Source organism: Sciurus carolinensis, chromosome 6 (genome assembly GCF_902686445.1).
Source record: "Sciurus carolinensis chromosome 6, mSciCar1.2, whole genome shotgun sequence".
NCBI classification, from domain to species: domain Eukaryota; kingdom Metazoa; phylum Chordata; class Mammalia; order Rodentia; family Sciuridae; genus Sciurus; species Sciurus carolinensis.
The window spans coordinates 47,292,255-47,305,471 of NC_062218.1; the positions used below are offsets into that span (position 1 = coordinate 47,292,255).

At 38.2% G+C, this 13,217-nt stretch overlaps 1 protein-coding gene across 2 annotated transcripts in view; it reads left to right on the forward strand.

Annotated features, from left to right (window-relative positions):
• Window positions 1–13,217, forward strand: part of Rab3c (RAB3C, member RAS oncogene family) — a 243,113-nt gene that overhangs the window by 22,421 nt on the left and 207,475 nt on the right. For both annotated transcript variants that reach the window (XM_047556905.1, XM_047556904.1), the window contains exon 2: window positions 1,380–1,607. In XM_047556905.1, coding sequence (XP_047412861.1) covers window positions 1,380–1,607 — 228 coding nt within the window. The remainder of the gene's footprint in view (window positions 1–1,379; window positions 1,608–13,217) is intronic.

The following is a 13,217-nucleotide window of genomic DNA, read 5'->3' on the forward strand; positions in this document are numbered from 1 at the left end:
AATGAAAAATAGACTATCTAGCCTGGCATTATTCAATAGAATTACCTGCAACTATGCCAACATTTTGTACTTAAAGTATCTGATATGGCTATTGTGTAGTTAAAACATGGCTAAGGTGATTGAGGAAGAAATTTTAAATTTCATTTAATTTTAATATAATTTAAATAGCCATATGTGACTAGTAGCTACCATACAGCATCACTGAAGAATTAACAGCATCAGAAAATGTACTGAGTAAAAGCGTTACTCAGTGTGATTTGCCATTTTGGAAACTTTTCTACATTTAGCTGAACGAAACTCAGAAGTAATATTATAGCAGTTTTGCTAGATGTTAAAATTATTAATAAAGAATAATCAAATCAACTAAAGCATTTATAGTTAATAAGAGATGATTCTCTCTTGTATGCTGATTTAAAAATCTGTTTTACAGATCTGTCATCTATGAGTTTCCTAAGCACTTAAAGTTAGATTTTTTTTTCCATTTCATGCAGGAGAGGAAACTAATATGCCAGTTTAATAACAAAGCCAAGATCTTACAGCCAGTAAGAGGTAGAGCCAATGACTGAAGTCCAGGGAGGGTTCATCATGATGCTTTGCTCCATGAACATTCCCAGTTGGTGTGGTGGAGCATGGTGCTCATTAGGAAATCGGGCAGAGTCAGAAACATGAACTCTGGCACCAACTGCCTGATTTGAATCCTGCTACTACCACTGGCCACCTATACAGACTTGAGCAAGTGGCTTCTTATCTCTGAGTCTCAAATTTTCTCATTTTAACATGGAAATAAGAAAGGCATCCACCTCACTGGGTCATAGTGAGGGTGAAGTAAGTTAACAATATCTGGCACATTGTTTAAGCCATCAGACTTAGCCATCATTATTTTTAATTTGAAACAAACTGTCATTTGTAAGGATACTGATTTGATGTGACATTAATAGGTGAAATACTTTGGGTGTATTTTCCAAAAAAATAAGAGAGACTAATAATTTAGATAATTCAAAAAGAAACACCCTGCTGTTTAGTCATTTTGGTGTCTTCATCGCTGAGATTGCGAGTTTCAGAGCACTCATGGTCTGACCGATTCCTCACATCTTTGCTTTTCATGTTACCCTTAGAGATGTCTCCTTTGGTGTCTTTGAATGGTTCTGAATGTTGAGCAGTGACAAGCACCAACACAGCTGGAAAGAGCTGTAAGATTTGCAGTTCTGTCTTCCAGCAAGGAATTATTGCCATGGATACCAGCATCAGAGAAAGACTGGGGAGCACTATCCACTTGCCTCCTGAGTGTCTGACATCTGTTTCTGGCAAGACCAATAATGAATGTGCTAGTAGTTTATATCAAATGGGAGACTGATGCACACCTGTTTTTCCCCCCACAGATGGCCTCTACCCAAGATGCCAGGTATGGCCAGAAAGACTCCTCTGACCAGAACTTTGACTACATGTTCAAATTGCTGATCATCGGCAATAGCAGTGTGGGGAAAACATCTTTTCTGTTCCGTTATGCGGATGACTCCTTTACATCTGCATTCGTCAGCACAGTTGGGATCGATTTCAAAGTAAAAACTGTATTCAAAAATGAAAAGAGAATCAAGCTCCAGATTTGGGTAAGTGACTTTGAACTGACAGTGTTCTTCATTCTGGGCTGTTGGACATATAAGTGTGTCAGGGAAAAACTTCTACCTTTTTCTGTCTCCATGGGGTCTGTGAGCTTTGATTTCCAGTTGCTTTGTGGTAGAACATTCTGTTTCAAAGACAGTAGGGAGACACCTTTTGAAGGCATGGAAACCAAATTATGCCTTGTTGTCAAGTGATGCTTCTTAACAGTCTTTAGAAGGAGAAAAACGCTAAACTTTTGTTGTCTTGTGGCAGAAGGAACAGTCAGTGAGAAGTCCAACTCTGTCTTTTATGAGCTGTGTGACCTCAATCAAGTCTGTTTTTCTGTGACATTTCTATGGTCTATAAAATAGGCAATGTGGATCTGGCCTTTTAGGTTCCGTGAAGTAGCCTGCCCTGGGCATTCTAAAAGAGGTTAACAACCAAATTACAGGAAAGGCTGGGGTTGATTCCTTCACAAAGTCCCAGCTCTGACTTTGTACATGGTCTACTGATAGTTCACAAACTTTGTGTCTTTAACTATAAAAGCTTTGCTTACACCTTCAAATGAAACAAAGTGTTTACTTGAAACAGAGTCATCTCCAGGTAGAAAATATCCCACACGTTTTGAAACCATTTGGCTAGCTTTCTGCCTCCTCCCACTACCTAAAGATCAGATGTTTCTTAATTAAATTGTTGAAATAAATTTAGGAGATGTGAGCAAAAAACAAGAAAAGGAGAAAAATGTATGTGGGTTATAAGCCCAAGGTAATAATGAGAGGAAGTATCAAGAAGATCAGTGAAACCACGAGGGATTTAAGTAGTAAATATTTTATGGACACCAAAATAAGTACTTAGGCAGAATGTTTCTGCAGTCAATTTTGGCTCCCTTTTCCTATTCACTTGTCCCTCTACTACTCACATTGATTCCCGCTATTAACAGGCATGTCCCAAGAGGAGTTTTCTCCCTCCTTCCAAGATACTTCTAACAGCTGGTGCCAGGATGTAGGACTGATGGTATGTCTTCTTTCTTAAATATGGAAAGCTGAATGAATGACAAATCCCAGAGCATGACTCTTAAACTTTATCATTACCCTATGTACATGTATGATTACATGATTGGTGTGAATCTACATCGTGTACAACCACAGAAATGAAAAGTTGTACCCCACTTGTGTACAATGAATCAAAATGCAGTCTGTAAAAATAAAATTAAAAAAAACAAAACCTTTTTTTTAATGAAAGAGTCATGTATGAAAATATTTATATAAACAGAATGACCTTCAAATTTAAACATGTGTATACATAGACAGGTGTCCTCTTACCCAGTTTACAACAGGTTGTTAGTGTTTCATTTATTCGGGCTCAGGTGTCTTGCAACTCATAGGAACTCATAAGAACTTGGACAGTTAGGTCTCAGACAGAGTATTTTCATTGCTCCACTATCTCCTGAAGTCATTTTGTTTGGGAGGGTGTGTGGTTAGGAGCTTGACTTCAGTCAGCGTAGACACCAGTCCCACACTCACATGTATGGAGATGGCAAGAGCCACATCAGGTGCTTTCACATTTGTGACCTGGTTCCTCCTCTTTTGAGCTTCAGGCAACCAACCATCATATGATAAATTTTATGATCAGGTTTAAGAAAGGCCCCTATACTCTCAGTGTCTTTGGTGTATTGAAAATTAATTTTGTAGCCAAACATCTCTTAAATCCCTAACAGTGTTCTTTCTGCTCATATGAAAGAACACTCATTCATCTGGCTGAAAGTTCCTTGTTTCACCTCTCTTCTTTGTCTTAGAAATATTTTAAAAATGTTTGCTGTAATCATTTAGACAAAACACCAACATGATGTGTTCAGCCAGTCTTGTTTCAGTGATTTCTATCAGTGTCTTCCTTCTAAATGAATACTGCTCTTCTCTGAGCAAACCAAAGCCCAACTGGAACCCACCAGTTGCTTTCATTCTGTTACTTTTTCATGCTTCCCAGTTTCTATAACTTGACACAATGCCTCTGACATAGAATTCTCTTCTCATTTGTCTCTCATCCTCTATAATCTACCACTTTTTCTAAAACCTCTAGGCTTCTTCATAACCTGGAATTTCATTCCAGGGCTTCTTTGCCTTCCTCTGGGGACACCCACACCCCACTCAGGGTCAGTCATGCACACAGCTTCTAATGCACAGAAGTTTAGGGATGTAGACTTACATCTATTATACAGTACTGTATATCATCTGGTCTACTGGATTGTTAAATACTCAAAAGAAGTAGTATGCAAAGATTTTGGGCTTGCTGACCCAGTAAGTGTAGTTAGTGGGAAAAAAATTATATAACAATTATAATTTCTACAAACAGAAATAGTATACACAGCTAGCAATTATTGAATAAGCATTCTCTATGCCTTATCTTTTAATTCTCACAATAACCCAACTTTGTATTTATTATAACTCCTATTTTACCTGAGAAATCTGAAGGTGGAACAAGTTAAATAACTTATTCAGGGTCATATCCAGTGAATGGTAAAAGGGGATTCTAGGATAGATCCATCAGATTCCAATGCTGGGTATGTGCCCCTTCACCACTGTGCAGATATGATTAAGAAGTCTTGAATATGGTGGAGTTTTGTGAAGATCACTTGGTCAGTACATCCTGGAATATTGAAAATGTTTTTTAAAGAGTTTGACCATCTCAATGAATTGCAGCATCCAAGGGGAAACATAATAAGGAGTTAACACCGTGGTATACTTAAGAATAGGGGTTCCTATAATTACTTGCTTTATGCTATAATGTATTTGTGCTGAAAATACTTAGTTGAGTATAATTGTTATTGTTTAACAGTGTTGACAAATCATTTAGTTGGGAATATGTTTAATACTGATGGTTTGTCATCTCATTGTTTTAAGAACCAATTAACTGCTCTTCCAAGCCTATAGTATTTTTATGCACTTATATTTATTTTGTAACTAAGCTGTTAGGATGTTCACATCATCTTAGCTTATTATTTATTTCTAAGTCAAAGAAGCAAAATAGTTTCATACTATGAAAACCATCTTGGATTAGTCCACTGTACTATTACCTTTACCAAGATAGGTCGCAGATAGTGATGTGATTCTGATAACTCTATTAATGTTTAATTGCCCGTAAATAGAACCAAGCTAGGAAACCAAGATCCAGAGAGGTTTAGTGATTTGATCTTATAATTAGTGCCAGAGCATTAGACTTTTTCATAAGTGGGCCAGTCTCATTTCTACCATACCAAGATGACTCTCAAGGTAAATGTTGTTCCTGAGAATTGTAATAAATCTCACATCCAGTTGCCAGTGGAATCTGCTAGGCATTGAAAAATTAAACTTGAAGCCAGATTTCACATAGTATTTTTAACATGTCAAGGAGGGAGAGCCTCAATGGGAATACTCCTCCGTTTTTCTGCCACGATGGCTTATCATGTGCTGCATAGAGAATTTTCTGATTCTACAAACTGTATTACTGGATTTTCACCAGTCCACCATCCTACTAAAGCATTTTAACTGCTGCTAGAAATATTTACATCTCTTCCTGGACATGTTATGCCTCCTCTTTATGGAAGTTAATTACCACTATGGAATAAACTTGATTAGAGAAAGTCATTCTTCATTTGTACTTAGTTATAAATACCTTGCATCCCATATGTGTTTATGGATCTCTCTGTCCTTTGCCATCTTAACATTTCTTATTACACTTTCATCTTGTTATCATTTTTATGATTCTCAGAGCAAACATTTTTAAAATTTCAGATTCAAATGTTTGGGTTGTTTTATGTGTGTGTGTGTGTGTGTGTGTGTGTGTGTGTGTGTTTATTGCTACTAGGAATGCATTAGAGAGAAATTTATGATGACTTTTCACTTTAATTATAGAAAATATTTCACAGCTGGGATCTATAATATTTTGCTTGTAGTTTAGGAAATGGTTTATTTTAATAAAGGCTACGTAGAGTCGATTTCTTCTCAAAGAAAAGATTGAAAAACAGTATAGTATCCATTGCTGAGAAGAATATCACCTGTATTTATTTTCAATGTCTATATCAGTAGTACAAGAACATTGAAGCTTAGAAAAATGCTTAAAAACTATGGCAATTACTGAAATTTGACTTTCTAGATGGCCAAATGTGACACTATGGTTCCCTTGAGTGAATGACAATTTCCTTTGCTTTTTTTTTTTTTTTTTTTTTTTCCCTGTTTCATTGTGTTTATACTCTTCAAGTCCAAACTCAGGGTTAACTCTAACTAATGGAAAGCTTAACCTGCAAAATACATAGCTCAGTTAGAGAATCTAGGTTTAAAATATGCAGGGGTAGATCAGCAGAGGGGATTACTATTTCCTTCAAAATGAGAACAGGCTTTTATTACTTTTGCTTTCTCTTTTTCCCATTCTCACTCTTCATGACTTCTTGTCCTTTGTCTTCCTCTTTCCCTCTTCCCACTTCTCTCCCTCATTTCTGAGCTCTGATCAGTCTGAGTTAAAGGGAAACTCATCCTCAGGGTGTTCAGAGATCAGGGCCACCTCATAGAGATGTTCACATTGTGCACTGGACAAGAGCACCAACCAAGGAGTCCATTGGGGCAGCTCTCCAGCCAGAACTTCACCTGCTGAGCCTCCTGCTTTTGTTTAGAGCTGAGCCTGTCTCTAGGAAGGGGTGCCTTTTTCCTTTTCATAAAGGTGCTATCTGCTCATTAGTTATGTTCTGACTCCTCTGTGTGCAACCAAAGGTGATTTTTTAAAAAAATTTTATTTGTTCTAATTAGTTATACATGACAGTAGAATACATTTAAGCTTTTTGACAAATCATACATAAATGGAGTATAATTTCTCATTTTTCTAATGGTACATATTGTAGGATCACATCAGTCATGCAATCATGTATGTACATGAGGTAATAATCTGTTTCACTCTATTATCCTTCCTACCTCCATACCCCTTCCCCTCCCTCCAATCCCCTCTCCCTAAAGCAACTCAGTTCTTCCCTAGTGCATTTTGATTCATGGAGCAACTACAAATGAGAGCAGTAACTGTGTTAGAATCTAATAAAAGAGACAGTATAAATTTACCCAGCAGAGAATAACAGCTCTGTTTCCCTAGTGGAGGCCTAAAGAAAGAGGGTATTTTAAAATATGTTTCATTTCTCTTTAGGTATGGCAAACCAAACAGACCAGGAGATAAATTTCATTGGAAAGAGTTTGTTACACTCACAGATTGCAAAAGAAAGGTGCATGATTAGGGTGCACACAGGTGATCAGAAGCCCCATGGTGGTCAGGGGTGGGAACTGTGGAAAAGAGCCTCTGTTTTAGTCAGATTTTTTTTGTTGCTGTGGCCAAAAGACCTGACAAGAACAACATAGAAGAGAAAAAGTTTGTTTAGGCTCATGGTTTCAGAAATTCAGTCCATACACCTGACTTCATACACCTGGACCCAAGAACATCCTGGTGAAAGAGCATGGCAGAGGAAATCACTCAGGACATGGCAACAGGAAGGGGAGAGAGAGAGAGAGAGAGAGAGAGAGAGAGAGAGAGAGAGAGAGAGAGAGAGAAAGAAACAGATACAGACACACTCACAGGGGACAAAATATACGCACCAAAGGCACACACCTACCTCCTCCAGCCACACGCTGCTTGTCTAACAGTTACTACTCAGTTTAGCCACATGAGTAGATTAATCCATTGGTTAGGTTATACCTCTCATAATCTAATCATTTCACCTTTGAAAACTCTGGTACTGTCTCACACATTAGCTTTTGCAGGATACCACATATCTAAGCTATAATAATCTCATTCATGATTTGTGCAGGAAAGGCAGGAAAGCAGGCTTAGGATTGACTAATTTGGCTGTCCCTAGTTGTCTGGTTCATGACCCTGGAGTGATAGGGCATGTCAATAGTAGCTCAGAGTATGAGAGTCCTGTAAGGAAGATGGTTTGGTTGGTTTGCCTTTGAAAAGCACACACTAATGAATTGTTTACTGTCTTTAGAAATGACTAACCCAGAGAGAACAGTTTACCTAGGGTCAGTGAGGCCTTAGATGTCAAAGCCTCAGAATAAGAAGTAAATAAATAGAAGATTAATACAGAAAAGAGGTTTGCAGAGCCCTATGGTCAGCCTCTGTCACTGATTCTGCCCTGGAAGATGCTATAATTCTAAACACTGTCACCACTGGTCTGTATATTTCTGTGTCTCAGTATTTGGTTAGGAAAAGATCTCACAAATTTGCTGGCCCAGCTGTCACTGAGTATCAATGATACTAATAATATCACTAATACCAGCAGTGTTTGAGCTCAGTGCTGACCCATAAAGAATGTACTTTATATGCATTTTTTTTAATAATTTATTTTTTGGAACAACCCAATGAGTAAAGGTGGTATTGTAGGTCTATTTTATACATGAAGAAAAAGAGAATCAGAAAGGGTACAAATGTTGTCCAAGGTCACCACCAAGATGTCAGCAGCAGGATCCCAACTCTGGTGCTATGTGCAAAGCTTCTGTACTTGATCACAGTACAAATGAAGTCCAGGGAGGCCAAGATTTGTTGGACTCTACAGGGGATCCGATATTAAATCCTGCATAACTTAATCCTGAGCAAATGCTTTTCCACACTATATAATTGCTCATTAGCTTTCAGTATTCCCTTATTACCTGTTCCAAGAAATTATTTATAGCTTGAGAAAAAAAGTAAGTTGGAACTTACTCTCTGCCAGCAGGAGCACTTTGTGCATTAACTGTTTTGTGTTTCAAACACATAGATAAGCCCAGTAGGATGGCCTGGAAAACATTCATCTGACTTCTTTCTGTATGTTCCGAAATGCCTGTTTCCACGGTTGGGGAACTTGCAGTGCAACCAAGAGACTGGAGTAGGTGCAGGTGGGAAGATATTCCTGCTCGTGACCTTGGTATTCTGAGCTCTTTTAGCTCAGTCGCCTGTCCACTGATTTCAGGGTGGGGTTCAAATCATCGAGGCTGTTCATGAGGAACCGACGTGCTCTGTCCAGTCAAGCTCTTCAAGACAGCCAGCGAAGCCAGTGACAGCTGCCGGGGCCATTCTCAGTGCTGTCATTTGTATGCTCTGTTTGCCATCACTCTTCCTCTAACTTACCATCCACTTCTCCTGAGAGATTGAGAAAGGCAAGATTTCTTTTCCCTTCTGAGAAGAAGCCAATACGGTGTGCAGAATGTCAAGATGCGTGAAACTGCTCACTCTGCCAGGCAGCTGAACACAGCAGCCTCTGCACCCCATTGTGTTTAAACCACTCTTCTCAGCACGGACAGAATACAGAGGATGGTGCAGGCTTTGTTGTGGGCCGAATCGAGCTTACTAACTATGTGAGAAGACAGCAAAACAAATGTGATACAAAGGATCACCCAGGGGATCAGTAACCTTATTCCATCAAGGAATAGAGTGACCCAGCTGCTAGAGCAAAGCCTTTGAAGTCTCATGCTTCAGGGTCCAAATGCTGCCCCTGGTCCTCGCTAGCCGGGTGACCTCAAGCCCTAACTCCTCCATACTTCTATTTACTGATTTGTGAAATAGGGAGGAAATAACACCTACCCCACAGCTGCTAAGTATTTGCTATTATAAATAATTACACTTAGTACAATACTAGTCACAAGATGGGAACTCAACAAATGTTATTTTTCTTCTTTTCTCAAAATAGTATCCCAATGTTCAGTCTTTTGTACTGTTTAGCAGTTAAATTGAATCAAATACTTGTCAGGTGCCTACTATGTGGTAGGTGTTGGGGACACAACAATGAACGTGCTGGGTCTGCTGTAGGAGCCCACCGTCCAGTGGGGAAAGAGAATTCCAGCTGCTGTTGTAAATGACCCAGAGTGCCTGAGCACAGGGTACACAGGAAAAGATGCTCAACCCAGTCTTGACTCCGGGCTTGTTTCCCAGGGCATCGATAACTAAGCTAAGAACTGACCAGTGAAAAGGAATTATTTGGTCATTCAGTCACTTAATCAACATTTATTCAGTTTTCACTGTGTGTCAGACCCTAGGAAGGAATTTGGGATTGAAAATAAATTAAGGGCTGGGGTTGTGGCTCAGTGGTAGAGCACTTGCCTGGCATGTGTGAGGCTCTGGGTGTGATTCTCAGCATCACATAGAAATAAAATTAAAAAGAGATCCATTGACAACTAAAGAAAACAGTTTTTAAAAAAGAAAGTAAATTAAAACAAACAGAAAACAGGGCTGGGGTTGTGGCTCAGTGGCAGAGTGCTTGCCTAGCATGTGTGAGGCACTGGGTTTGATCCTCGGCACCACATAAAAATAAATAAAGTTATAAAACACACACACGAAGTAAATAAACAAAAACATACAGAGTGTCTAAGTGCCATGGAGAAATAATCCGAGAACTCTCATAATTGAAAAACAACAGTTGAGGAAGGAGGAGCTGTCTTAGATGATGAAGGAGGTATATACAAGGTGATACCTGATCAGAGACCTGGAAGATAAAGAGTGAGGCATTTATAGAATGGGGGTGAGCTGTCCTCTTGAACCGAGGGGAAGAGGTTTTGTTTTTGTCTGTGAGAGTCACCTATAGAGCTTTTATTGCCTACCTCTTGCTTATCAATTCCTGGCTTTCCTCCCATACTTCCATCCTTTTGAGCATGGGTAAATTTAAAATTACCAGGACCTGAAGCTTTTACAGTTTGATGATTCGTTTTGAGGAAAAAGATACAAAAATATCTTTGGTAAAAGTGACAGGAAGCAGATGACCATGTGAACACATTGCTGGGGCTCACGTGGAAGGAGCCTCAATTCCCGTCTTCACCCAGCTTCTTGGTAATTCATCTTTACTTTTGTGGAAAATGCTTGCATGTCTATGGGACCTGAAGGACATGTGTGGGTGCTGAGAAGCACTTTAATTAGTGAACACTAAAGAGGAATATACAGTGGGAGTGTGCGGACAAAGGTGTCAATACAGTTGGAAAGGAGGGGCACTGTGGCAGGAAACTAGACTCCAAGACTCTGTGTATCCTTGGGGAAAGGACTCCATCTCTCTAGGTACCTGCTATCCAGTCTGTAAAATGAAAGGGATGAATTAAATGAAAACACAACAGAAACCAAAACTGGCATTCAACCATCCCTTCTGAGTCAGGTAGAGTTCTTTATGTTTTATAGGTAGTAAGGAAAAATCCTACGAGATAGCTTTACTCTTACCTTCAATTTGCAGATGAGGAAACTAGGCACAGAGAATGAATACCTTGCCCAAGTCATACAGCTAACAAGCAGCCAGCGACTTGAGGGTGAGCCCCTAGTGGTGGGGCTTTCCCCTTAACACAGTCTGCTACACTCTTGCTCTGGATCAGACTACATGCTGCTTGCAACAGCCAGGAAATGTTGTTATTCATACTGCTCTTTTGAAAGATATGAGGAAACTAAGACTCAGAAAGATTAGTAATCTCCTCTTGGTTTCATAACTCTTTCGACTGCCTTTAGAGTAGTATTAAACTTTATAACTTTAATTAAAATAAAAAATCTAAAGTGGCAACAATCCATGGAGAAATAATATTTCCAGAAATGTATGTGATAAAAATAAAGAAATCAGGACATTATATTCTATCCAGGTCAATATCCTTCATGATGCTCAGCTGAGTTCTTACAGGACTTTTATGGCACTACCACTAAGCAACTCTTTAACCTTCTAACAACTCCAAGAACACCATCTTTGGTAGCACAGAGTGGAAATTCTGCATAACTGAAGTTTCATGTAATTGAAGCTTCAAATTGCCAACTTTAAATAAATTACATATTTGAATGAAAATCCTCTCATCTAACATGTGTTGGACATTTACTTACAATAGGAAGATTAAGAAAAAGAAGCCCATGAACACTAAGTACAAATGAATCCCTTGGGGATGACTTCTCCACTTGGTAGTGGTCCAGTGATGTTATCTGTATTCTTAGACCTACTTATAGTTTTACTTTTCTTTCTTTAGAGTCATGTCTCTAGCTGTGTTCCTCTTCTATTCTGATTTTTTTAACTTCCATTATATTGATTTCTTATAAATGAAATTTCTTGTCATTATTAGTCAAATTGAAATAAAAGTGACTTGCAGTACAAGTATGAGAATCTTTTTTTTTTTTATTGACATGCATGGATGTTGCTATATAGGTACTAGGAAGTCTAAGTTGGCCTCATAGAAGCCTCTTTTTGCTACTCTCTGTGCATTTATCAAACCAAAATGTTTAGTCTGTACGAACACATTGGTGTGAGTTTAGCCTTACGCCTATTCTGGAATTGCTTGGATCTAAGTGCCCATAAAACAGTAATGTCACATTGTGGTTTTGTGATTAAGAATGGACTCCAAAGCCCATCTCTCAGAGTTCTAATCTTTGTTCTATGAACTTTAGTAAGTTAATGAACTTTCCTATGTCTCAGTATTTCCCTCTGTAAACTGGGGGAAGTTTGCTTACTGTCTTAATAAAAAAGGTTAAATAAAATGGTAATCATGATGTTCTCAGCAGAATACTTGGCAAGAAAAGTAAGTACTCAATTAAAAAGCCATTATTATTTCTCATGTCCTTTTTTTTGCCAGCATGAGCATCACATATCTAACTCTGTACTTTCTGGAACTGCAAATGGACTTCTTGGGTCATAAATTTCCAGTTCCAACGCAGGCAGGTATTTATGTGAAGAACTTTAATTTCCAGCACTCTGATATGGTAATGACATACATAAGCATACTGACAAGGTGAAACATCTTCTGGTCACCCAGCTTTCTCTCATCAGCCACTGGTAAATTCTAATACACCCCAAGTTCAATCAGCTGTGTTGTTGAGGTTTTTCCTGGTATTTTGGAGCCATCTGTGCATTTAAATGGAGTCATCAACTGCACAGGGAAGGCAAACCCATACAGCTTGTTTATTAAAAGCTCATAAAACTGATGTCCTGTTCTAGAACAAAATAATTATAAATCATTGGATCCACAGTGAGCTGTTATTAAAAGGCTAGGGTATGATTTCCTCAAATGCTGTCTACTGATGCTGGCAGCTTCCTGTCTAACATGTGAGCTGAGCTCTGCCTTTGCCATCAAGTCACTAGCTATTGATATGTTTAAAGTTATACACAGCTGACCAATTATTCTGGTGTTATGTAAACACAGCTTAAATTATGGTGCAAATTAAGCATTAATTACTCCATATATTTATTTTTTATTATATATTATATTATTTTATATATATAATATATATAATATATATTATTAATTTTATATTATATATATATATTTATTTAGATTTAAGGAAAAAAAATAGGGTAGTTCCCTAATTGGATAGCAGTATATATATATTTCCCCTTCTGCTTTTGCTCCCACAGCACTAATATTGCCAATCTGCATTATCATTGTGGTGATTGAGCCAGTAAGATAAAAGAGATGTCAAACCTGAGCATCAAGTGATAGCAATCAATTTGCTTAAGCGATGATTTTTATGAAGCAATGGAAGGAAGCTGACCATTTTTGAAAGCAGCAGGGTATAAATTAAATATAAAGCATTGTGTGAAAAGCTACAAGGTTTAAATTAAATATGAAAGTACAAAGACATGAAATTAAAAAGAAGTGAAGTGGATAAAGTATCAGGCAGGATTATGGGGA